Genomic DNA, 26524 nt, shown 5'->3' with positions numbered 1-26524 from the left:
CAATACATGACTACAAAGAGACATGAAATGACTACAAAGAGACAGGAAATGACTACAAAGAGTCAAAGAAAGACTACAAAGAGACAATACATGACTACAAAGAGACAATACATGACTACAAAGAGACAAAGAAAGACCACACAGAGACATGACTACAAAGAGACAAGAAATGACTACAAAGAGACAAGAAATTACTTCAAAGAGTCAAAGAAAGACCTCAAAGAGACAATACATGACTACAAAGAGACAAGAAATGACTACAAAGAGACATAGAAAGACCAAAAAGAGATAATACATGACTACAAAGAGACAAGAAATGACTACAAAGACACAAAGAAAGACCACAAAGAGACAATACATGACTACAAAGAGAAAAACAACAGCAACAAAAATAGGCGATAGCATCACATTTAAAAAAGAAAATAAAAAGAAGACTAACAAACAGACAGCAATGAGGGATGAGATGTGAGTATGACTGACCCTGCACTCCTCATCTAACAGATCAAACAGGCCCAGTTGTCCCTCTATGAGGCTGATGCACTGCTGATTGTCACTGAACTCAATCCTGCTCCAGGCCAGCTCCTCACGGACGTATTCCTCCTGCTCCAGGTGGAACACATGCTGGAAAGGAACACAATTTTTTTTTTAAATCTATCACTCAAAGAACAACCAAACCTTTATTCCATAGAATCAGAGAAGAAAATCATGTGATTTGTGAAGCATTTCACACTTTAAAGTACATCACATTATAGAATAGAAACTGCTACACATGCATTAACAAGAGAACAGTAAGAGAGCCATGTTTTGCTGTATTATTTGTAGCATTATTATCATTGAATATTTTATGTGCAAGTACAATAACTCACACAAAGACGCACACACACCACACACACAGAGAACTTAAGGACTTACCCTGTTGAATTGCTGTTGCAGTTTTTCATTTGCATAATTTATACAGAACTGCTCAAAACTGTTCCGGTCAAAGGTCTCAAACCTGCTCCGAGAGAAAAGACTCATCACTCCAACTTATAGAAAAGATATGATCAGAATAAACTGAACTATACTAAAGCAAACTTTACAATTAGTCCATGGGCCAGACCAGATTTTGGTACCACTCAAGGTGGCAAAATCTAGTAATGTTTTTTGAAAAGGTACATGTCCATAGATTATATTTTGGCATGATAGCCCATCCAAAGTGGTAGCTTTATGACAGTTATCAGCACATAAAGTTATACACCTCCTGCAATAAATAGGCCTCTAAACGCAGGGGGCATATCCTGTTTTGTGCTCATTTTAAGATCTTTACTCATATGTTATGGTATCATTTTAAAGTGTACAATGCTAGCTTTCATTTAGACCTAGTTTTGGGCCTATCTAAAAAAATATAAAGGTCACAGGTCAAAGGTCAAACTGTCTTAACAACTATTTTAAAACTATTTTCGCCTAAAATGTTGTCTTTTTTATAGCACTGTGAAATGTAGTAACAGCACTGACACAAATAACAAAACTAAAATACTCACAGGACACAAAAATCATTTTCACAACGCTCATCACTCACCCATAGATGTCTAGAACCCCTATAAAGGATTTGGCCTTTCCTCTCTGGGAGCGCAAAGCAGAGTTGAGCCTCTGGACTGTCCATGTGAACAGCTGGCCGTAGATGTGTTTAGCCAGAGCATCTCTGGCTTCTACGGCCTGCAGACCAGAAACAGGTTTAACCAGCATCTCTCCTCCTACAGCCAGTCTGCGGTGACACAGCCAGTGGGCCATCTGAGAGCCTTCCACCCCTAAGAGCTTAGAGAAGACAGCCAGAGGACGGTCGTCTGCCTGAGAAATCAACAAAAGATGAGCTATACATGCTGCACAGCAAGGTTATTATAGTTAACGAAAACTAGTTAACGAAATAACAAAAACTAGAATTGAAAAAACATTTTTGTTAACTGAAATAAAAATAAAAACAAGAAAACTGTATTTTGTGGTTACAAAACTAACTAAAACTAACTGAAATTATAGTGAAAATGTCCTTAGTTTTCGTCTTTGTCAACTTTTTTGATATGTAACTCTTTTGGTTGATATTAAATCTATTTAATCCATCTGGTTTTATGACTTAATAAACTTATTGGGGCTGAGATGGATCAGACAAAGGAAATAAAGGAAACATTTATTGTGACCTTATTGAATCTGGCACCCAACAAATACCCCATTACAAAAAAACTAAAACTAACACTAAAACTAATAAAAACTAAACTAAAACTAAGCATTTTCCAAAAAATAAAAACTAATTAAAACTAATGAACTCACTCTGAAAACTAACTAAAAATAACTGAATGTGAAAACAAAAAATTATAAAACTAATGAAAAATCCAAAACTATTATAACCTTGCTGCACAGACAGAGGAAATAAGGTGACAGTTGAGAGGAAGAAATATGAGAGCAAACCAGGTGAAAGGAGATATTAGAAATATATTTCTTACATCAATATAACTCCGGTCAGAACTTCTCCCACTGGCCTGGATGTTGACATTTCCCAGGTGTAGAACAGCTGACAGGATCCTGAAGAGCTCCATCTGTTGGTCAGGCTGCACACCTGCAATAAAAACAAATACACCCACAATTTTGTTTTCATCTTTATAATCACAGACATCAAAATCTTACCTGAGCTTATTCCAAATACGTATTTCTTCCCTATTTCTAAAAGTTAGTCTTTCCATCTCTAAACTTTGTTCTTCTGTTAATACTCATTGGGAATAAGTTATACTGTAAAGAAAGGCTGGTAAAAACAGTGGGAATATTTAATCAAATTAAGGAGATAAACTAAATGGTCCCCTCCCCCAGTAGTTCTCAACCTTTTTGAGTCGCGACCCCCAATTTAACATGCATGTTGTCCGCGAACCCCGCTCACTGAACAGTATCTCACACGCACAGTTCAGATCACCCAAAAAAGAAACAAAATGACCAAAAAAAGGAAATGAAATGACCAAAAAAGACTCAAAATTACCAAAAAAAGACACAAAATGACCCAAAAAAGACTCAAAATGACCCAAAAAAGAAAGAAATGACCAAAAAAAGACACAAAATGACCAGAAAATTATCAAAAAAAGACACAAAATTACAATTAAAGTGTGTGTGTGTGTGTGTGTGTGTGTGTGTGTGTGTGTGTGTGTGTGTGTGTGTGTGTGTGTGTGTGTGTGTGTGTAATTGTAAATACCCAGGATGGTGAAGGCATTGCGGGTGCGCTCCAGGTCTGACAGATCATCAGTTCCAGGAATCTGCATCTCTCCTCCCTGGTTGGTGTAACGAAAATGCTCAGGTGCATCTGGAGAAAATAAAAATACAAAGCACAGTCAGTCTGCATGCAACATGGACATAATAATATACAAAACACTATGGACACGGAGAATAGACATAGTCATATTTCAAGCTGAAGGCCTTGACTGTGTCTCACCCAGTTTAAGGGATCTCATTTCAGGCAGCTCTCTGGAGGCACACAGCTGGTAGAAGATGTGGTAGTTCCTCTCTGCTGATGCCTAACATGCATTAAAAACATGAAGAAATATAAAACAAAGGATTCTTATGTGCAAAAAACATTTTAATATCACTCTGGCTAAAGATCTTACTTGGAAGACAACTCTTGACTTCTCCAGCAGATACGTCCTCATGTTTGCCCCGATGATGTCGCCCTTTCTGCCAAAGCCGATCTCAATGTACTTCCCAAAACGACTACTGTTGTCATTTCGTGTGGTTTTAGCATTCCCAATAGACTGTAAGCAAAATAATGTGTAAAATGTATCTTTAAAACATCCTTATTCGTAAGTAAGAAATGTGTTCCTCCCTTCACCTCCATTATGGGGTTAGAAGCCAGAACCCTCTCCTCCACGCTGGTCTGCTGTGCTGCTCCTCCAACCACAGCAAAGTATCGCATGGTGAACTTGGCTGAGACGGTTTTCCCCGAGCCAGACTCTCCACTGATGATGATGGACTGGTTTTTCTCCTCCCTTTATACACAGATAGCGTGACAATCACATCCCATACAGGGAAGTTAGCTGAGAGCATCAGTGTTGTTGCAGTACACAGAAAACAAGAAAGTACAGGTCATTGATCCGACTTCACTTTGAGCGTCCCGAGTTCTTCCTGAACGTCTACATATGATTTTTTTTTTAAGAAAAATTAAAAAATAGCTTTGTTAGAGCGATCTAAAAAAACTGTTCCATCTTCCTTTTTTCCGAAATCTTCCTGCATTTTTAATATGGGGGCCAATGAGGCTGTTGGTGGTGTTGGTGGCGCATCTGTGCGTCGTACGCCCAAACTATTACTCTGACAGCTTTACCAGAGGATTGTGAGTGAGAAGACAAATTTTCCTACATTTCTATGTATACATTATTTCTGTAGAGTGGAATTTGCGGCCTGGAGCGCAGTTTTCAAATTTATTTTTTGACAATTTTTTCTCCCCCTCTACACTCTGGCGATGATGTCACACACTGTGACACAAACATTCCGTGCAATACACACCCATTATAATCTCAGAATTTCTCCAAAAATGATCATGGTCATTGAACAGGGATTGATAAAAAACTATATGACCTATCGAAACGTGGATTAATACACCGATACACAAGACTTGTGTCTACTGTTTAAAGTTTCAATGGAGTCTCTAGGTGAAATTATGCTGGAGGAGTAGACGTTTAAAAATCTCCAATTATTGTTCTTTTTCGCTCATTTTTTTTCGGCCGTCCCATTCATTTCAATGCAAAATTGTGCGATTGCCCCGAGGCCCTAATAATGCATAAAAATTCTATGAAAATGAACAAATGAAAATCCAACATTGATTTTGAACCGTGGGTCAGCAGAATTATTTTAAATAATAAACTATTTCTGTGACCATTGCAGGTTTTTCTTTAATTAGCCGAGGGGTACCAACAATTTTGTCCACGTGTGTATAAATTACACATTTTACTGTATACAGTTTGTCATAACATGACCTCCAGCCCTTGACCTCTGACCTTGTCATTGTGCGGTAGGCTTCCTCTGCCACAGAAAAAATGTGAGGTTCCATGTCTCCCATGTCCTGACCGCTGTAGGCATCGATCACCTCCTCTCCATATATGGGGAGCTGGTCATAGGGATTGATGGCCACTAACACAATACCTGGAGGGACAAGAAAGGAAAGTCACATCAGCAACTGATGGAAAACAATAGGACTAAAGGGTTTTTTGAGGAGTTTTTCCCTGACCGATGTGAGGGTCTAAGGACAGAGGATGTAATACCATGTACAGTCTGTAAAGCCCTTTGAGGCAAATCTGTGATTTGTGATTTTGGGCTGTATAAATAAAATTGACTTGACTTGTCTTGACTTGACTAGCTCTCATAATAAAAATCGTAGAAATTAAGAATTTTGCAACAGCTTTATCATTTTATCTGTACTGCAATCCAATTGAAGAGAAGCTTCTAAAACCCACTCCAAGTCTAATGTAAGGTTCAGAAGTTAATATAATTTATATTTGACTAAAAGATGCTTTTACAATATTATCTTTTTCATTAATTGGCTGTTTGTGTATTTATATTGCACATTTATTATTTACATATTTACATGTTGAATGTTTGCAGCTGCGTCTTTAAGACAGTTTAGGACTGGCTTCTGATTGGTTGATTCAGTCTGGTGGATGTGAGAAACCAGGAAGTGAAGTTGTATTGAAGTTTGGTGATTGAGTAAAAAGGCTGTTTGAGAAAGTCATCTGTCTCCATCTTGCTGTCTCTCCTTATAAAGTGAGATCCAACCACCACACATCGAACCCTCACGTTACACTAATTTAAACAAAGCCCCAAAGTCACAACTACAGTGAATATTATATTTATTATTAATAATATTTGAGGGCATGGGGTGCATGACTGAACGGGCCTCCAGGGCACAGGCCTGAAGTGTAAAGAAGATCCCAAAGAAACGACTACAGCACACAGTGACATAAAAAGACAAAGAGACAAAAACAACAACAAGCTAAGAGCCACAAAACAACTACACAGTGACACAAAATCACTACAAAAATAGGCAAAGCAACTATAAAGTCTGAGTGTCTTGTAGGAAGGCGTTTTGCATGTCTGGGTTCAGGGAGCCATTGTCTTAAAATCCAGCCACGTTTCAAATAAACTTAAAGAGAGGATTTTGTCAAATGGGCAAAATGACTCATACAAAACTCTTTAAACCAGTAGCAGAGAGGGCGTGGCCTCGTTGGCTCAACCTTTGACCTCCTGTCATAAAGTTGACATTATGAGCTGTAATCATACAGACAGAAGCAGTCAGCAGCTGCCTGTTGCTGCCTGTATCACTAATGTCCCACTTTCTTTTTAATACTTTATTGCAAGGCTTCTTACTTTCACAAACATAATCAGTCATTTCGTTTTCTTTACAATATTGTACCTTGCATTTTTATTTTTCCCCCTTTTTTTTCAAGGTATATATTCACAAAGTAAATAACAAAACATAGGGTAAACAGACAAACATATATACAAGGCAAACTGTTTTTTTTCCCCCGAATGAGGATCTCCAAGAAAAGGAATAAACAACAAACTAACGACACAAAAAATACATAAATAAATAAATAAATTAATTAATTAAATAAAAAAAAATTAAAAAATTAAAATTAAAATTAAAATTAAAATAAAATAAAAATAATTAAAAAAATTAAAATAATTTAAAAAATTAAAATTAAAATAAAATAAAAAATACTAAGATATATTATAATATTTCCATGCTTTAGTCCCACTTTCAGTTGGGACAATCATCCCAGTTTTAGCTAGACCTCCTTAAATCTCCCTCGGCTGTCTGCTTTAGTCCGCTCAGTGCTCACCACAGTATGTGTAGATGCTGCTGTAGTCCAGAAATCGAACCCGCAGGTTGTGCAAGACTGCAGGTTCATGGAGGAAGCTGAGAGCTGTCAGATCATTTTCCCCTTCTAGGATGTCAGGGTTCCCCAGAGGTGGGAGGTCAGACAGGGAGCCCACCGGGTAACGAGCCTCCTATTGAGATAGATAGATAGATAGATAGATAGATAGATAGATAGATAGATAGATAGATAGATAGATAGACAGACAGACAGACAGACAGACAGACAGACAGACAGACAGACAGAGAGAGAGAGAGAGAGAGAGAGAGAGAGAGAGAGAGAGAGAGAGAGAGAGAGAGAGAGAGAGAGAGATAGATAGATAGATAGATAGATAGATAGATAGATAGATAGATAGATAGATAGACTTTATTTATTCCAAGCTGGGAAATTACAGTGTAGCAGCAGCATTACACACAGAGACAATAACAACACAATTAAATAAAAAGAACAACCTAGGCATACTTCAAGCAATAAAATATAAAAATACAATAAAAAACAATAAAATGTAATGTAAAAATAAAGTGTCTAAAGAAGGAGTATGTATTAAGGAGTAGAATTCCAGTGCAGAATAAATATGAATATGCAGTATAAAAATGTTGGTGCCGTGAAACAAATAAGGTGCAATGAACAGACTAATAATAAAACTAATAAAAACACATAAAGTGCATAACGACAGTATGTAATGAACCAGACTATTATTTGTTATTGTACAGTGTAAGACAGGATGATAGATAGATAGATAGATAGATAGATAGATAGATAGATAGATAGATAGATAGATAGATAGATAGATAGATAGATAGATAGATAGATAGATAGATAGATACAATACAAGAAGTTAAGGCTTATTGTTGTGGTGTAAAAATATAACATGATGCTGTTTTATGAAGACCATAACATTTGAGCATTTGAATAATATAATGTGTGGTGCTGCATAGCTCACCGTTCCATTGGAGAGCTGCAGCAGGATGTGTTTCTCTCCAGGTCTGTAGTCCTGGAGGAGCAAGGCTGACAGCCAGACTGCATCTGGGTCTGGAACCCACACACATGCTCCCTGGTAAAGGAATAGAATAGAAGAATAGAATAGAACTTTATTGTCATTGTACAAGACAACGGAATTTTGTTTGGAGCAGTCCTCCTCCAGTTGCACAGTACAAAATATCAATATAGAAAAATACTTGAAACAAAAACACAACATTATCAACGCTGTCAGCAATATACACTACCGGTCAAAAGTTTTAGAACACCCCAATTTTTCCAGTTTTTTATTGAAATTCAAGCAGTTCAAGTCAAATGAACAGCTTGAAAGGGTGCAAAGGTAAGTGGTGAACTGCCAGAGGTAAATAAAAAAAGGTAAGCTTAACCAAAACTGAAAAATAATGTACATTTCAGAATTATACAATTATAACTCTATGGAGTCTCGGGCTATTTTGTCCATTTTTGAATTCTTTTCATGTCTTTGTAAGTCATTTTGTGTCTTTTTTGGTCATTTTGTGTCTTTTTTTGGTCATTTTGTGTCTTTTTTTAGTCCTTTAGTCCAACATAAAATGTGATTTTGAATCTTTTTTTACTTTCAAAACACTATCATGCTCAATGAAGAATTTTAAATGTTGCAAATGTGCATTAATTTCAGAGTACACTGAGACATTAAACTGCATCATTTTCAATTAAATTCTGGAAAAATTGGTGTGTTCTAAAACTTTTGACCGGTAGTGTATTTGAAACTCTAAATATTCACATTGAGTAATCAAGAGGTAAATGTGTATGTAAACATGTACTGGACCCATTTCAGGTGTTGGAAAGGAGAGATTTTTATGACATCATATTTCATTTACTCTCCTGACACTGTTCAGGTACATGTCACACTTCCTGTCCCCACCCAGACAAGATATTTGTCACCCATCAGCATAAAAGGCTCCTAAACGATGTTAAAAATTAACACTGGTCATCCTACTCTTGCCTTGGTTAGCCATTATCTATCCCCAACATATCTCATTTGCTTATTAATGTGTTTCAAATGAACAATTTCTACACTTTATTATAATTTTATACATTATTAACCACCATCTTTATCACCTCATATCCATCATTAACCAAAAAAGTTTTGGCTCAAAAATCAGGAGAGGAAATACTTTCTACTTATAATCATTGAGGCTCTAAAAGATAATTTCTAAACATTTACATGACTGGGAAAGGCTGAAACACAAAGACATGAAATATATAAATCATACAAACACAATATTTATTTTAAGATCATAATCAATTACTCTTGTTTTAAAGATCTACTAACACACATGCAGCAGAGAATGATAATCACATTGAAAATACAAAAAAATCAAGTCAGTCATACCTTGCTGTACAGCTCCAGTGATGTCATTTTACCTGGTTTAAAGCGTGCAAAAAGACATATTTTAAAACAAAAGTAACATGGGCATGTCCCTCTGAAGAACAGTGTGTATCCTCCACTCCTCTGACAGCGTTTTGTACTTTGTCCAGGCACAAATGCAGACATGAAGCCTGTCAAGTTAACAGTTAATCTGGTGGAGGATGCAGTGATTGGATGGAGGGTTTATCCAATTTAATGTGTAAATCAACTACCTCGGAAGAGAGACTTTTGGGTTCAGATGCAGGTTTGTTTTGTTTTTTTTGTAAATATGTTTTATTGGTTTTTACAGTTCTTATCCCACAGAGATGAAAAATACAGAACATATGCATATTAGTTCAATTTACACATACCGGTACATCTCCAAAAATGTGTTTTGTGTAGTTATTAGCAAATATGTTGATGCAGTGAGTTCCCTATTCCCATCCCCTCACCCTCCCATAGGTTCATAGGATATAAAGCACATTTAGGTAATAGGAAAGCAAAAGTAGATAGAGAAGAGAGAAACAAAACAGAAGCAAATAAAACAAAAGCAACCTAACTAATAAAGATATATATAAATACAAATAAATGAACAGAAATGATCATAAAAATGAAAATAAATTTTAAAAAAATTTTAAAAAAGGGGGAAAAGGGGAGTGTTCACTGCTGCGATCAGTCGTGTATGAGTCCCACCCTAATCATTGTCAAGGGGCTCCTGCAAGGAGTCATAAAAGACGAGAAAGGGCCTCCATATTTTGAAAAAAGATTGAGAGGAACCTTTGAGTGTGTACTTGATTTTTTCTAGCTTTAACCCATTGACGCCTAAAACTTCCTGTAAAACCTCTGGGCGATTTTAAAATGACCCCCTAAAACCTGAAGTTTTTCTGGAAATTCAACACAAGTGTCAACGCTTCTACTAAATAATAGATTTTCAGCCTCTGTAGCAGATAGAAATGAAATTCAAAAAGTATTTGAGAGCTTATACAAATACTACAAAACGACGTATCCGCTTTCCAGGCTTCAATGGGTTAAGAAATACATTTTATACAATACAAAGTATTAAACGTCTGGCGAGGAGTGTGGTGAAGGCTATAACTACATATAACAGGCTTTAGCTGGTAAGACAGCCCGAGATTTCTCTGATGTTAAACCAAAGAGAGCCCAGATCGGATCAAGATCTAACTGGGTCCCAAACATCTTCAGATGCAGGTTTAATCATAATTACAATCAAGAGTATTTTCAGTACGTTTAAAAGGAAACAAGACACACTAGCAGTTGACTTAATGACTCATTTTAATAAGTAATACAATCAAATTCATTTCAGCAATCAGCCTGCTGATATTAATAAGGGGTTTCTATGATTTCAGTTGGACACATTATTCACCATCAAACTTTGACAGACAGGGATAAAAAAAAATACAAAATCATTAATCATCAGATGATAAATGACATTAAAACTAAATATGAACTTTAATTTGCGGTGTCACCAATGTTGTGCGTGGGTGTAAGAGGAGGCAGCATGTGTGTGGTAACATTGACACATTAAAAGAAAAGAAAAACATGGACTGAAACTGTGACAGAAACAAAGCCCGAAGCAATATTTCACAATTTCAGTAAGCACCTATTATGACGAGGAGAGTTAAAAACAGCTATTATTTTACATTAGAAAGAGGTTTCAAGTCATTTCTTTCTCGTTGTGTTCAGTCCGGTAACCATTTTTTACTTTCCTCGGGTTTCGTTGTACAACAGCAGAGCTGATATATAATTGCAACGGTAAAATACCAAGCAGACTTTATTTACACACACGTCAAACAACCCTCTTCAAAATGACATGTCTCCTCTTTGGTCAATACTGAACATGACTCACAGGATCACACAGTTGTCATTAAGTACAATATTTCCTTGAAATAACAACAATAAAAACTTGACTCTGACCCCTCCAAAAGGATGTACAAGGGATTAAAACTACACCACCTGCAGGTTGGCACAGATGCAGATTTAAATGAGCTCATCTCAATAAAGTTACATCTCAACTGGTTCCACTAGAAAAGACGTTTGGTGTCAGACTACTTGTGGAGTGCATCATAAAATTGAAGAGTCGTGCCAGAAATACAAAACATTCATTTCCAATCTGCCCCCCAAAAAAGGAAAAAAAAGCACCCAGATCAACTTCCTGCTGACATACATAAAATGTTTGGATTTGACATGATTGTCACAAAAAATTACAAACCCATTCAAACAAAGCCTTTCAGTAAAAAATACGCTTCTCATCAATCACTGAATATGACACACTTTTAAGTTATTTTTAATATTTGAAAGTTCAAGGGAATTTTTTTAAAAGTTTCCTAGTCAAAAAACAAGCAAGCTCAGAAATACTTGAAGTAATTTAACGAAGAGTCCCATCCAGTGGAGGAGTTAATGATGAACAGACGCATTTGAGACTCCAAGTGTTCGGGTGGAAGAGGGGAAGACAGTTCTTTAGTTACACTGGAGCGGAGGAAGTCAGGTTGAAGTTGGACGCAGACACTCGGGGAGACTTGATCAGGGCAGGACTGCTGTATGGCTCCTACTGTCCATGGTTGTGTGTGCACAGGTGTTGAAAAAATCCCTAGAAGAAGAGAAAATTAGCAATTAGAAGAAACGTAGCGTCTTATACTTTGCAATAATCAAAAAGCTATTACAATATTGTTTACAGAACTGACACAGCCATCATTTGAATAAATCTTAAAAGATACATACATACAAGAACATAAAGCAACTTTACGTACTAGGGGTGCACCGATCGATTGGCGCCGATTTCCTTAATTTTGAGGGATCGGCGATCGGCCGATTCCTTTACGTCAGGGGTGTCAAACTCAAATACACAATGGGCCAAAATTTAAAACTTGAATAAAATCGCGGGCCAACATTGAACAAATAAACCTTTTAATATATACCAAACATGTTTTGCTTTAACATTAAATATGGAACCAGCAACGCTTATAAACATACTACATACATACATATAACTAAATAGTGCAGACATGCAAAATCAAATTTCAAATAAAAAAACACATCAATGTCATTAATTTATTAAATAAAAATCATATGCCTCTTTTCTATTTGCATCCTTCTGATTTAAATATCAAAATAAAGTTTTTCAACAGGTTAATACATTTAAAAATAAAATAATAATAAATCTAGTATTAGCGGTAAATGCACAGTATAATACTGGCAGGTCAGCTTTTATAGTACAATAATATAATCATTTGGTATTGCCTCGTGGGCCAAATAAAATTACACTGCGGGACAAACAAATTTGGCCCGCGGGCCAGAGTTTGACACCCCTGCTTTACGTCAAACCGATCTTATCTACCTCGATAATAACTCCCCCATCGGCAAAGCAGTGCTCCCAACTTTGTTGCTAAATTCAGCAACTTTTCAGACCCCCCCCCCCTTAGCAACTATTTTTCAAGAAAGCGACTTTATTTTAAGTTCAATATTTTATTAACTACCTCAGACATTGTGATTTCCTTTATTTGTTAAAGAAAAATACTGCTGAGTTATTGTTTTTCAACATAATAAGATTCAAACATTAGAGGTGTATGCTGTGAGTTATAAAAAAATCGGTATCGGTAGGTCAGGCTTTTTAAAAATCAGTGATCGGTGCTCGGGTCTAATAATAATAATAATTAATAAATAAGATCATTCAACTTACTAATTTCTATTTCACCTCCTCTGAGATCTGCATGTTATTAAGCAGGTAGATTTTTTTTCCAGGGGGTCAACGTTCACCTTAAATATTTCCATTTCCATAGCTTACTTTGTAACAGTTAATCAGTCCAACAGCTTTTTTCTCAGATGCGTAGTGATACTGAATTGTATAAAAAGAATTAGACATCATCACGGCTCTATGAAATAATAACACCATGGCTAACAACCAATAAGATTGCTTGAATTGTGTAATAATTCAAGTGCCAGGTATAAAGCTCATGCTGCAGAAAACTCGTAAGAGCAAAATCCTTCTTTTATGCATGAAAATGGACTTTACCATCACATCTTCTGTGAGGGGCGGAGGTGGGATAGAAGGTCATTGTTGTGTTTTCTGTGGATTTCTGTAATTTGTGTAGTTGTTATTTCTTATTTACATGTTTAATCAAATGTTTACGTTAGACTAGAGCTAAAAATGCTGGCAGTCACTTTGCTCAGTTAAACGTTGTTATCGATCGTTAAAAAAAATGCAATGCTCCGGTAGAAATCACACTTTAGTCGTAAATAATCAAAGTTAAGAGTTCCCGAAATGGCGAAGCTATAAAGCTAACATTTGGATTTATAACTTAATATCCCATCCGTGTCATCCATGGTTGTTTTGTTAACTTTATGAGTGTTTTGATGAAATGAATCGCCGGGACCGGCTTTTGATGCGAGCGCTGTACTTCCTGGTTTTGCCGCGGGGCATTTTGGGAGTTGTAGTTTTTAATGCAGATAAAGACTAATGCAGCTTTTGCATAGGCGTTTTGTTAGGCTTTGAATATGGTGCGTGTACATGAAAAAAGGATTAATTATTATTATTACATTTATTATTATAATATTCATGAAATTCTAAAATATGTAAATATAAATATAAAATGTTGATTAATGCATATGATGTTTAATTTAGTTATTAATAGTTGATTGATATTTTGACATTTGTTATGAAATATGGGTTATGTTATTTATTATTGTTGCTTATTGTTATTGGGTGATTGAGGTGAGTGAGCTGTGATGATCATATTATGCAAATAATTGAAACATTGCATTCTTTAATTTTTAGGTTTATTACCTGTTGCTGCTATCCCTTTTCAGAAATACAAATAAACAAACAAAAGTGGAACACTGTAACTGAGTAGTATCCTTTGTGCACCGGGTTGCCCTTTCCATGGGGAGAAAACGGAACCGTCATAGACTGGTTGTTGTCTGTATAATCTGCTCAGAGAACTTTTACACACCTGTGCTATACGCTCTCCATGTCTTCACTGCCGTTGCCTTCCTCCTTCAGAGCTTCTCCCTCACTGGTCGCCTCCTCCACATGGGCCAACATGTCAGCCATCAGCGCCTCCTCCAGCCTTTTCCTCACACTGTACACCAGCTCCTCCTGTTTCCTACACACAAACACAACAGGAAGCTGTTACAGTTGGCAGTTACAGCTGCCTGAATCAGCACAGAACAGATGGTGTGTTTTTACAAAAAGCAGGGTCACTTGTTGCGGACTGCGGTAAATCTACTTTTAGGATAAAAGGTGATGAAGAGATCATCATAATCTTTTCATATTTGGATGATTTCTCCATTGTGTATGTGCTGCTTTTATAGTTGCTGTTATGTTTCAGTATATGAACTGGAAACCAATATCCTGTGAACTGGTAAACAGTAAACATATGGCATCATTCGCACTGCCTGAGTCGATATTTTAGATTTCAAACACATTATAATAAGATTTCTAACAACTGTTTCGCAGGTACACCTGCTGATACATTTCGCTCAAAGATTTCAGCACATGAATAATCAGGTTCTGACACTGTGAAAACAAAAAGCAACAGGTGATCCATGTGTCGCCCACCTGATGTCCTCATCAGTGACGATGAAGGCCTTGCACAGCGGCTGTGTGGTGTTGAGCCAGACTCCGGGGTTCTTCTCCACAGCAGCAGACAGCTGGCCGGTGATGGGAGCAGCGCTGGTGTGCAGAGCGCTAGCGATAGCCGACAGGAGAGTCTTGTCTGTGCAGCCTGGACCGACACCTGCAGGAACAAACCACGTGGTTTCAAGACATTCTGAAGAACACCAAAGCTGCATCTCTGCTCAGGACCAGTTACATCTTATAACAGAAATGGTTCCTGCATGATATTGGCATGTAGCCTAGCTAACAACAGACTAATCTCAAATGAGGTTTGGTCTGGAAACCAGCCGTTCATTTCTCCGTAGAGGAGGTGTGGTTTACGATCCTCCAGAGCCGTTTATTGGGCGCTAAGAATGTCTATCAAAGCGTCTGTAGGTAGCTCTTAGCCAATCAGATCAGTTATACCAGATGACGTAGTAGAGCGACAGAAATTGATGTTTGTTGTGTGTGTGTGTCTGTGAGAGAGTGTTGTTGCTGCTTTGCTTCTCCAGTTCTCGCTTTCTGCAAGATTATTTATTTTTACTTATTTCCCCCTCATGTCATTCAGCCACACACATCCACTGATTTTATGGGCAATAAACAAGCTGCTGGGGGTCTCTGCCGCTATTAGCGGGGCTACTACTGGGGCTAGTGGCAGGGCTAGTGGCAGGGCTAGTGGCGGGGCTAGTAGCGGGGCTAGTAGCAGCGCTAGTAGAGGGGCTAGTGGCGGGGCTAGTAACGGGGCTAGTAGCGGGGCTAGTAACGGGGCTAGTAGCGGGGATAGTAGCGGCGCTAGTAAGGGGGGCTAGTAGCGGCGCTAGTGGCGGGGCTAGTAGCGGCGATAGTAGCGGCACTAGTAGCGGGGCTAGTAGCGGGGCTAGTAGCCGCGATAGTAGCGGGGCTAGTAGCGGGGCTAGTAGCGGCGATAGTAGCGGGGCTAGTAGCGGCGATAGTAGCGGCGCTAGTAGTGGGGCTAGTAGCGGGGCTAGTAGCGGCGCTAGTAGCGGCGCTAGTAGTGGGGCTAGTAGCGGAGCTAGTTGGTAGATTAGGCTTTTGCCAAATCCTGTCAGAAGCAAGGCTAAAACATCCTTTTTTGTGGTGAAACAGGAGTGTAAAGTCGTCTGCTGCAGCCATGTTGGATCCGTAAGAAAACTACAAAACTACAAGCTTCCGTCTGCCGAGTAGTACGCGTCATCGTCTTGTCGTCCCTCCCCGCTCTGTGATTGGATCCTAAAACAGGGCTAAGAAACGGCCCTGGTTGCCAGACTGCCTGGAGGTTCGAAATGAAATTCGAGCGTGCAAGGCAGTCTGGGTATACCCGGGCTAATTGGCATGGTCACTTCAGAATATATATATTTTTTGTCTGAATAATCTGTGTTTAACTTGTGAATATTACCTTGCAGGCCTTTAGGCAGTTCCATTGTTTTCACCAGTTCCTCTGCAATGTCATAAGCATTGAGACCGCTGAGTTTCTTCTCCCAAAATAACTGCAGACAAAAAAAGCAGCAGGCAGTTTGGACACAAGGAAACCCAACTGTTTCAACAAATATACCATCAACATATTCAAAGTCAAATCTGGTCCGTCCAGTTTCAAAGCCACACGTTTCCTGCCAGCGTGTGAACAGGATCAGATAAGGTGTGTTTCCTGTTTGATCGTATGAGATAATGAGAACAGTAACAGGCTCACCTGTCTGGGCTGGTCCACAGCTTTCTGAGGATCCGTCTTCACTTTGTTGTTTGGGTGGTTGGTAACTTTTGTAACAGGCTGCTTAAAGATGGAGGCCGTCTGTCTGACTGGGAGCGATGTGTTCAAGTCAGGTTTACCCTGAAAATATCAAAGACAGAACATGATGTGTTATTCCCCAAAAGTATTGATGTCAGCCACACAAGAGGACATGTCCAGCATCTCATACAGCTTCTAGAGCAGACCTGGGCATTGGGCGGCCCGCGGGCCACATCCGGCCCGTTGGCTGTCCTTGTCCGGCCCGCGTGAGGTTACCCAGAAATTAGAAATCAATATAACCGCAGTGCTTTTATTTTGAAAAAAATAGCAAACATTAGCATTAGCACTAGAGCTAACAAGCACTTTTACTATAGTTAAGACAACAAATATAGCCACTAATATATATGACAGAATAAAATAAACTCTAACAAACCTTGTGTCCTGTCAGTCAGCCACTATAGAAGCCTTTTTGATACTTTATATCAACTTTATATGAATTACTACGCACTCGTTATTATTTACCGTTCGTTTTTTCATTTAACCGTTCTACCGGTTATTTCCTGTCACTACCTTTCAAAATTAAAGCACCCGTTTTACACTGGACGGCACCTTTTCAAAAATAAAAGCATCACAACATTGTAAAACACCTTGAAAATGTACAAACATGAAAGACAAGCTATATAATACAAAAACATATATAGGAACCTTGCTAAAGGTCATTTACAGTTGTGTTTAAAATAAATGTTAAAGTGATATAGTGATTGGAGTATTTACTATTTTTTACTGCTATACTTGATTTACTCCACATTAACAGTCTCATCATAACATGTGTTCCTATCAGTAGCAGCTCAAAACCAGATAATTTACTATATTTTACAAAGCGATACTATCAGTGCTCACACTAGTTCACTGAAACCATCCAGCACATACAATCTGGAAGAAAAAATAACTTTGCTGCCTTTAATCAACACACTGCTGCCTGGTGTGCTGATAAAAAAAAGTTACTGATGTTCAACATCATCTGCCATTATACAAAATCATTCATTTTACTTTTGAAACCAGACTCGCCTAAAAAAAGTGATCATTAAAAAGTGCAACAAAGATATTTTAGTGACAGTTGTTTTCATAAAGGATGGGTTTCACCAACCTTCAACTTGTATTTTTTTTTTTTAGAGACAATTACAAAAGCAATATAATATTTATTTCAAAACCAAAACAGGTATGATGGTTATGAAGGAACATAATCGTTGTTAGTGCAGAATGAGTCCCACTCGGGTGTTTGCTTGTGGCTTTTCTGTGGCTATATTATACTCGGATACTTTTTTTTAACTTCCCATGCAACTCTAATGCAAAGTTCCCAGTTTGAGGGTTTTTCTTGCACATGGTGCAGCTGGCTTCAACCAAACTAAACACGCTGTTCTCCAGCCAGATAATGCTAGAGAATTGTAGAGGTAGCTTTTTAAAGCTGCACAGTTTGCTTTAGTGGTTAATGGTTTAATGTTGGTTTTGTTTTGTAGTTTCTCATCAGCAACACAATTACATTTAAGACACATTAAAGCCTAAAACTCTGATTATCTGATTTTAGAAACTCTGCATAAAAGATAAGCCTGCTCCATCAGTCTCTCTGCAGATCAGGTGTAGAAATGTTTCAGGAAAAAAAGCATCATCTGAGTTGGTGTTCTTCTGCTTTATTAGTATTTCACGAATAAGAAGTTAGTTTTTAAAATTTATGAAAGTTTGATAAGCAATATAAAATGTTTCTTTATGCTAATACTTACTGCTGCTTTTGAACTATAGCACTTTAGTTTAAACTTGCTACCAAGGGACAGCAACCAAACTCACACTAAGGCTGCACGATTTGAAAGAAAAAGTCTTATTGCGCTTATTCTGACTTATTATGCAATTGCAATATGATTTACAGTTTTGGAGGGAATGATCATTTTTGCATAATTATTGTCTAGTGTATTTTTTTTGCGTTTTGTCAGCCAGGACATCTCTGCAGCAGCACAATACTTCATTCACAATATTATTGTGACATGTTTCTGATGAAAACCATCTAAACCTCATCACCAGGAACAACAACCCTTAAGTACTCTCTACCTCCAAATACTCCAAATACACTCGAAAATATAATTTTTTTCCAAAATCAACTCAAAACCCTTCAAGACAGCCAACAAAACCCGACTCCCACTGCCAAACCTGAACTGTCATAAACTCTTATTTCTATTATGTTCTCTGTGTTTTGTATCTGCTTTTGTTCAATAACTGTACTTATTATTCTATGTAAAGCATCTTTGAGTAGCTTTAAAAGTGCCATATAAGTCCAATCAATAATAATAATAATAATAATAATAATTTAACAAATATTGTGCCTTTTGCACTCGTCATTAGCAAGGTTATTATAGCTAACGAAAACTAACAAAATAACAAAAACTAAAATTGAAAAAACATTTTTGCTAACTGAAATAAAAATAAAAACAAGAGTTTTTTAAAAAACGATAACTAACTGAAACTGTATTGTGTGGTTACAAAACTAACTAAAATTATAGTGAAAATGTCCTTAGTTTTCGTCTTTGTCAACTTTTTTTATACATAATTCAGTGTTTCTATTACAACATACAGGAACACATGGTAAATATGTTTACTGAGACTGGGATGTCTACACTTCAACCAAAATACAAAACACCCCAAACTGTAAGAGTTTATAACCTTATTGGGGCTGAGATGGATAAACCAAAGGAAATAAAAGGCAAATACCCATTACAAAAAAAACTAAAACTAACACTAAAACTAATAAAAACTAAACTAAAACTAAGCGTTTTCAAAAACTAAAAACTAAACTAAAACTAGTAAACTCACTCTAAAAACGATTTCAGACTTTGTTTTAAGGGTTAAAGGTTACATGATGATGATAATTAACTGAAACTGTATTGTGTGGTTATAGATTATAGTGAAAATGTCCTTCATTTTCATCTTTGTCAACTTTTTTCATACATAAGGAAGATGGATAAGGCAAAGGAAATTTACTGTGACCTCTTTTAATCTCCCACCCAACAAATACCCCATTACAAAAAACTAAAACTAACACTAAAACTAATAAAAACTACACTAAAACTAGCAAACTCACTCTAAAAACTCATTAAAACTAAATGAATTTGAAAACAAAAATTCACAACGAAATTAAAACTAAAACTAATGAAAAATCCAAAACTATTATAACCTTGGTCATTAGTTGCTCCCACCTATACTGAAGTCTCTAAATGAGTGATCCTGGTGTGCGGTAGATGTTTCTGTCAGGGTGTTAACACTTCCTACTCCAGTTAGATAGATAGATAGATAGATAGATAGATATACTTTAATTATCCCAAGCTGGGAAAGTTAGTGTTCTCATGTGTTTCAGTGGCTGCTCATGGTTTGTCTCACCTTGTTCTGGTTGTTGTTATCGTAGCGCAGTCTCTGGCGGTTCTTGTTCAGCTTGCTCATCAGCATCTTCCCCGTGCGGAAATCAAAGGAGCTGAGGTCCATCTGGTTACCAAGGTAACGGGCCAGCTGAGGCTTGCTCCGAAACTTCTTCCCAGATGGACTGGCAGGGGAGGCAGAGACACGAGAAACCACTATACTAAATATCATCTCTTACAAACACAGAAAAAAAAAAAAAAAAAAAAAGGGCTTGAACCAGACTGAGAAGCAAACAAACAGAGACGACGGCAGGGAAACAACAAACTCAACAATTCAAAACACAAACACAGCAGACAGAAAATGACAACATGCAACAGGTCAAAGCAAACAACAAAGCAGAGCACATTCAATGAAATCACATTACTTTATGAAAATGGATGCAATCTTTGATGAACACTCCACCTAAGCCTTGTTATCCATCACAAGATGAACACACTGAGCAGATATGATTTTATATTAAACAGCCTAAAAGTTAACCTAAGACAATGTAAACATGGCAACACTAACACTCCAAATGTTTCAGAATGGAAACATTGTAGCTCCACATGTGGGAGCAACAACATTGTAGAATAAGCCTGAGCAATGAGCAACAGAAGAACAACTGTGGGTGGATACGTGCTAGTAACTCATGCAAATGTATCTTACATCACACACCACAGTGAACACCAGTATTAGTGGACAGTTAGCCTACCACAAACTATACAACCGACCCGCCTCCCCCCTCTCTTGCCTCTGTTCCTCATCTTGCTCTTCTCCTCTGCTAAATGAAAACAAATCTGGCGTTGTTGATTCACTTCAATGGGAAATAAAGAGTATTAACTGAGAGGAGGTTTATTCATCAAAGGCCTCGCCAGGCTGCAGCTACTACTAGCCTGCACGGTTGCACAGACTCCTTCTTATCTCTACACTTTGAGAGGAGCTGGCCTGGCTGGCCTCGGCTGCAAAAAAAAAAAAAAAAAGACCCCCCTCCCCTTCCCATCCCAAACTTTACACAGCCCCCCCTCTGATCACAGTCCTGTCTGTTTCCCTCCGCAAACCCGGTGTCTTGTGCACCTAGAAGTTTGGCAAGCCCCCGTTTCGTTTAGTACCTAAAATAATAGACATCGCTTTTTCCAGCTGACAAACCCGACTTTCTGGTCACTTCTTCCATTTTCCAGCCCTTGGGGAGAGCAGTGCAATCCCACCTTTTCTTCTCCATTTCCCACGCGAGTAGGCTATAAATCCACTAAAAGTTACGTGCGGATAACCAGATAGTATTTGGAGGATTGTTTGGATGGCAGGCCTATCGCTTCTTACGCTTTTGTTTCGACCATATTACAACATGCGTCCTCTGTAATGGGATCTCCCTGCTAACAACATCTCGTCTCTTTGTCGTCGCGCAGATCGCTCCGCCGCGGACCTCGGCCACATCACTACCTGCATGTCTCGCCGGGGCACGAGGGCTACATCCGCAAGGAAAACATAGGACAGCGCGGCTGCGTCAAGACTCGGCGAGGCAGCCCGCGCGAGACAGGAAGTCCGCACAGAAGTGTTTGTTTGGATCAACTTTCATGTAGAAACCTGCCATTGTGTTACGAGAAATAGTTTTATAGTTGCAGGGTTCCTAAAACTTTTCCAAAGGCAAATTCAAGCACTTTTAAGGTGCATTTTCAAGCTTTTCCTCCAGCAACTTATGGCTTACATATACTGCCCTACAAAGACTAACTGCAGTAACTACATTTTTGGTCAAAATTGACTTATAACTAAAAATGAACTCCTTCATGTCTGTTTTATCTTGTGAATTGAAGTTTTAGATTTCAATTTTGCTTTTTTTCAGAGAAATAAAAAAAAACCCCACAAAATCCAACTCAAAACCAAGCAGTAATTGCACTTACCACAGTCTGCTTTGGGTATATATACTAAATTAAACATAAAAATAATAAAAATTCTCAGATTATTTGGGAGGGAAATTATTATCTAGATAGTAATCAAGTAAAAAAGTGAGATAAAGTTATATTAAGAATAATATATAACATTTCTTTATAATATTAAGTCTAAAATACACAAATCTCCGAATAGAGTTGTTAAACACTTATACAAAAATATAAAAGCTGAAAGAAGAAGTACAGTAACTAAGTTTTGGGGTTCAAAGGTTGAATAAGTCATAATGATTTTTTCGCATAAAAATTAAATCATAAATACATGTAGAAATAAGTGTCATATCACTTATCTACATACAATCCATTTGGCTGGTCTGTTAAAAAACATTAAAAGCAGTTTTTCTCAGTTTTACCCTTTGCGTAGTTACTGCAGTTAGACTTTGTAGGGCAGTATACATATTGCATATTTAAACATAGGCCTAATACGATATCTAAAAAGTAGCATTAGTAGCACTTAAGGACTTGGACTTTAAAAAAAACAAAACATTGTTACTTAGATATATATTTTATTTATACAGCGTTGATAATGTTGATAATGTTGTGTTTTGTTTTAAGTATTTTCTATATTGATATAAATATCAATATTTTGTACTGTGCAACTGGAGGAGGACTGCTCCAAACAAAATTTTGTTGTCTTGTACAATGACAATAAAGTTCTATTCTATTCTATTCTATTCTATTCTATTCTATTCTATTCTATTCCTATAGGAAAATTAAAAAGAACACTAAACACTCTTTCATGTTTCAAAATGTGCAGTAAGAAGATTTGCCATAATAAATATATATTCACTTTTCAGACCACAATAAAATGCAAGTGTTTTCAAGGATTCAGTGAGTGGATTTTCTATTCTAAATTTAAATGTAAATATCAGCAAAAACTGTAATTTAGACTGAGTATTCCTGTTATTTTTAGGGTAATTGTGTCATTCATTCACACATCATGGTATTTCTCCATAAATTTTGCATGAAAATGTTATATTTTTACAGCAAAACTGTGTTTCTTCCACTTTATGGCAGACAAAAGTAAAAGTTTTGTGCTATTCTTTGATTTGATTTTGATTAATTAAAAGGGTCTAATATGGTGATATACAATTTTTTACTTTACGCCCTATTTCTGATGTATTTGACAGTGTTTTACTGTTATTTCTACAAAGATTTTTAACAGTGTAGGCCAAATACGATATCTAAAAAGTAGCCTATAGGAAAATTAAAAAGAACGCTAAACACTCTTTCATGTTTCAAAATGTACAGTAAGAAGACTTATAGACTTATGTAAGACCACAATAAAATGCAAGTGTTTTCAAGGATTATCAGCTCACATACACTGTAAAAAAAAAAGATAAACAATAGCTACTCAATAAAATTGAGGCAACAGATTGCACGCAATATTATTAATTAAATCTAACTACGTTACAAGTTGAGTTAATAACAACTTAACAGGAAGTGCCTGTCAATTAAAAGATTATATTTAATGTGATCAGAATAAGTAGATTCTATCTCAAACATTTTTATATTAAAGTTACTTAAACAACTGCCTCAAAACCAAGGACGCATTTATATTTCATACATTTTATCAAATATATTAAGTAAAATGAAATGACTACAGAATAATTTATTACAGTGTAGGAGCCCTGTGTGTGTGAGTGAGTCAGTTGTTTAATAAAGAAGGATTTTAAAGTTATGTGCTGCAGAATAAGGGCTTTATTTCAGGAACAACAAGGTTTCTATTCCATTTCCTGCATCAACATTTTATTTGAGTAATTCCATTGTCAGTATTTTGTAATATTGACTGGAATGTTTGGTCCTTATCACAAAGGTTACTTCTAACCATAGATTCTATCTAGTGAAAAATTAAAGAATGACATAAATGTAAAGTTATTTACAAGTTAACAAGTTACTTTATATATAAAGTGCGAAAGTTAAACACTGACCATCTGAAAAGAAATTAGCCTTAATACCACACTGTTCTTGAAATACTGCTACAAGTAAAAGACCTGCATTCAGAATGTTACTTAAGTAAAAGTACAAAGTATAAAAATATACTTAAAGTACTAAGAGAAATGCAGTAATTATTATGCAGGATAGCCCATCTCAGAATAATATTGGATTATTGGATTAGAATTTGTGATGTATGATATAGAACTCATTGTTATTACTTTATATATTGCTGGGTACTTTAAACATCATGTAGTGTTGATTTATATATATATTTTTTTATTGCATAGTTATATCCTGTCTGGGTCTGCTGTGTGTTGTGTTGTGTGTGTGTTGTCTCCTCTATTTGTATCTTACCTATGTACTTGCTGTCTTTTATGTTTGTATTTATTTTTGTTTTTTTAGGGACTACGGATGCAAACTAGCAGCTTTGCTATAATCCGGCATATTTACAAAGATGTTTATCGATGTTCATTAATGTGCACTGTCCCTATCCAAAAATAAAGTATTCATATTTGTAAAATATTGGTATAAATGCAGTGCACTAAAGAACCATAAGAAACTCTGAGATGTAGTGGAGTAGGAGTATAAAATATCATCAAATCTAGTATCTGAAATTTAAATTAAGTACCGTATAGTACTATTTTTTAAAGCTTTTATAATTTTTGTTTGCCTTTTCTGTTTGAATATATGTTGAATATATATTTTTATTGACTATTTTCTATATTTTTATACATTGTAGTTTTTTTTATATGTTTATATATTTTTTTCTAAATGCATGGACACAATTCCATTGCACTTGAGTATAATGACATGATTTTAAGTAATGATTTTAAGTAAATATCGCTGCCCCAATCTTGAATCAAAAGAGCAAGTCTTTGAATCTAGTTGAATTGTCTTTTGGTTGTCTCAAAACCTTCAAGAACCGCTCCTTAAATAATGTAACGTGAAGGTAAAACCTTTATAACAAGAACCCCAAAAAATCTATAACACATTTGTTTTGGTCTTGTGAATTCACATACAAACTCTGGAAGGACATTGCCTCGTTTGTTAACACAAATATTTTCACTGGTTTTACTTTGCATTATAAAGATGTCATATTAGGCTGTTTTGATCACAAAAAGAAGGATGATTATGCATATTTTCCTATAAATTTAATTTTTCTTTTTGCCAAATACCACATACACAAATGTACGTTTTCAAGTAAAAAAACAAATTTCTTTTTGTTGAAGTCAGAGTTCGAACAGTATATCTCAACTCTGTCTTCAAAACAAAAAAGCTGCTGCTTGCTGTTTGATATAAATAAATGTCTTTAACATGTAATCTTGTGTCTGTTTATTTTATTATTTATTTTTGTTTCATTCTTTTCCATTTAATTATTCTTCTATTTTATTTTTTAAATATTATTTACTTCTATTTTTTATTTTTGCATTGCATTATTGCATTATTATTGTTGTTTTTATCTATGCTACCTCAGTATTTTATTCTATTGTATTTTATTGTACTTGAATACCGGACTGCTGTGACAATCGAATTTCCCTTCGGGGATGAATAAAGTAATCTATCTATTTATCTATCTAATTATTCTTCTATTTTATTTTTTAAATATAATTTACTTCTATTTTTTATTTTTGCATTGTTTATCTTTCTGTAACTCGTTTCCTCTTCTTTGTAACTGTGCACTGTATTGCTGTTTGATATAAATAAAAATTAAAAAAAAATAAAATTGCTTTGTTTTGAAATGCTCTACCGGAAGTGTTCTACTATATTCCCTCTGTCTTGACACTGGCAGCGGGCAACACATCAACGATAACCTATGGGAAACATAAATTAGGCTACTGCTACAAATAGACCGCAAATGGCAATCACGCAGATTCAGTGACAACAATCATGGACGCCGCTGAATAATTAAAGTCAGCAGCTGTAGTAAAAACAAAGCGTCCCTCACTTGTGGCATGCTCCTTAACACAAAATGTGAAAGTTTCATGTTAGCTGCGTGAGACAGCAGAGCCGTTTCACCACCACAATGCCGGCCGTTGTCATTCAGACTTGCAGCCGGCTTTTATGAATGAACAAAGTAGATCTTAGCGATAAAACACAGACACCATTTTAAAAGGCGAACATGCATTTATAAGCTCTTTGTGTGTGTAATAATAACAATGCGGGAGGAAAATATCCGCTTTGTGAGGTTAAAAATCTATGTCGATATAACACACAGTCGACGCAGTGTTCAGAATCCATGCTTAATTCAACATCAGCTTTAAATATTTGCAAAATTAAACCATATGATGCTATAAAAAAAAGACCGACATCCTAGCTGAAGACCATTGCTACAGTATTTGCAAACGCGAACCCACTGAGTGCATCTGCCTGATCGATGATAAACATACTTTCCAAATATATTATGAAAACGACATATTAAACGCATTAAACGCTACAATTATAACAGTTAAAGGTGAATTCATAACCCTTCAGATGGGGTACTTACTCGTTTTTATCCATCTTGAAGACACTATCTCGTTTTCTCCCTCTCGCTATGTTAAATCCCTTCTCCTCTCTCCTCTTTCAGTCCCCTCCCCCTTCGATGGGAGAAATGAAAGACATTATCCACGCAAATTTCGCAGTCTGGCTGGT

At 36.5% G+C, this 26524-nt stretch overlaps 2 protein-coding genes across 6 annotated transcripts in view; both read right to left on the bottom strand.

Annotated features, from left to right (window-relative positions):
* Positions 1 to 9255, bottom strand: part of si:dkey-110c1.10 (unconventional myosin-Vb) — a 30693-nt gene extending 21438 nt beyond the window's left edge. Inside the window, exons 1-12 of the mRNA XM_059341989.1 lie at positions 9229 to 9255; positions 7822 to 7932; positions 6843 to 7011; positions 5001 to 5145; positions 3839 to 3995; positions 3618 to 3761; positions 3446 to 3527; positions 3209 to 3316; positions 2475 to 2587; positions 1559 to 1827; positions 913 to 994; positions 481 to 621 (exon numbers count right to left, since the gene is read on the bottom strand). Of these exons, the coding sequence (XP_059197972.1) occupies positions 481 to 621; positions 913 to 994; positions 1559 to 1827; positions 2475 to 2587; positions 3209 to 3316; positions 3446 to 3527; positions 3618 to 3761; positions 3839 to 3995; positions 5001 to 5145; positions 6843 to 7011; positions 7822 to 7932; positions 9229 to 9255 (1548 nt within the window). The remainder of the gene's footprint in view (positions 1 to 480; positions 622 to 912; positions 995 to 1558; positions 1828 to 2474; positions 2588 to 3208; positions 3317 to 3445; positions 3528 to 3617; positions 3762 to 3838; positions 3996 to 5000; positions 5146 to 6842; positions 7012 to 7821; positions 7933 to 9228) is intronic.
* A 1263-nt stretch (positions 9256 to 10518) lies between these two features.
* mbd3b (methyl-CpG binding domain protein 3b) lies at positions 10519 to 26483 on the bottom strand. 5 transcript variants are annotated; one of them, XM_059342023.1, is made up of 7 exons: positions 26379 to 26483; positions 20001 to 20160; positions 16542 to 16679; positions 16251 to 16341; positions 14819 to 14996; positions 14211 to 14363; positions 10519 to 11851 (listed from the first exon to the last, which is right to left on the bottom strand). In XM_059342023.1, exons 1-6 carry the CDS (start codon positions 26390 to 26392, stop codon positions 14216 to 14218), a joined length of 729 nt encoding a protein of 242 aa, XP_059198006.1. In that variant the 5' UTR covers positions 26393 to 26483; the 3' UTR covers positions 10519 to 11851; positions 14211 to 14215. The 5 variants fall into 5 exon arrangements, with proteins under 5 accessions (XP_059198006.1, XP_059198005.1, XP_059198008.1 ...); XM_059342022.1 differs by lacking the exon at positions 26379 to 26483 and adding an exon at positions 21333 to 22948; XM_059342025.1 differs by lacking the exon at positions 26379 to 26483 and adding an exon at positions 21221 to 21352.
* Between the last annotated feature and the right edge of the window lie 41 nt (positions 26484 to 26524).

Source organism: Centropristis striata, chromosome 9 (assembly GCF_030273125.1).
Source record: "Centropristis striata isolate RG_2023a ecotype Rhode Island chromosome 9, C.striata_1.0, whole genome shotgun sequence".
In the NCBI taxonomy this organism is placed as follows: Eukaryota; Metazoa; Chordata; class Actinopteri; order Perciformes; family Serranidae; genus Centropristis; species Centropristis striata.
The sequence above is the reverse complement of the archived record's forward strand: the minus strand, read 5'-3'. Positions and strand labels throughout refer to the sequence as shown.

Coding starts and splice junctions, on each gene's coding strand:
- mbd3b (XM_059342021.1), bottom strand. CDS start 21,234: ATGGAGAAGAAAAGGTGGGATTGCACTGCTCTCCCCAAGGGCTGGAAA. Junction 16,680..20,000: donor ATAACAACAACCAGAACAAG/GTGAGACAAACC, acceptor TGATATTTTCAG/GGTAAACCTGACTTGAACAC. Junction 14,997..16,250: donor ACTGCCTAAAGGCCTGCAAG/GTAATATTCACA, acceptor TTGTTCCTGCAG/GTGTCGGTCCAGGCTGCACA.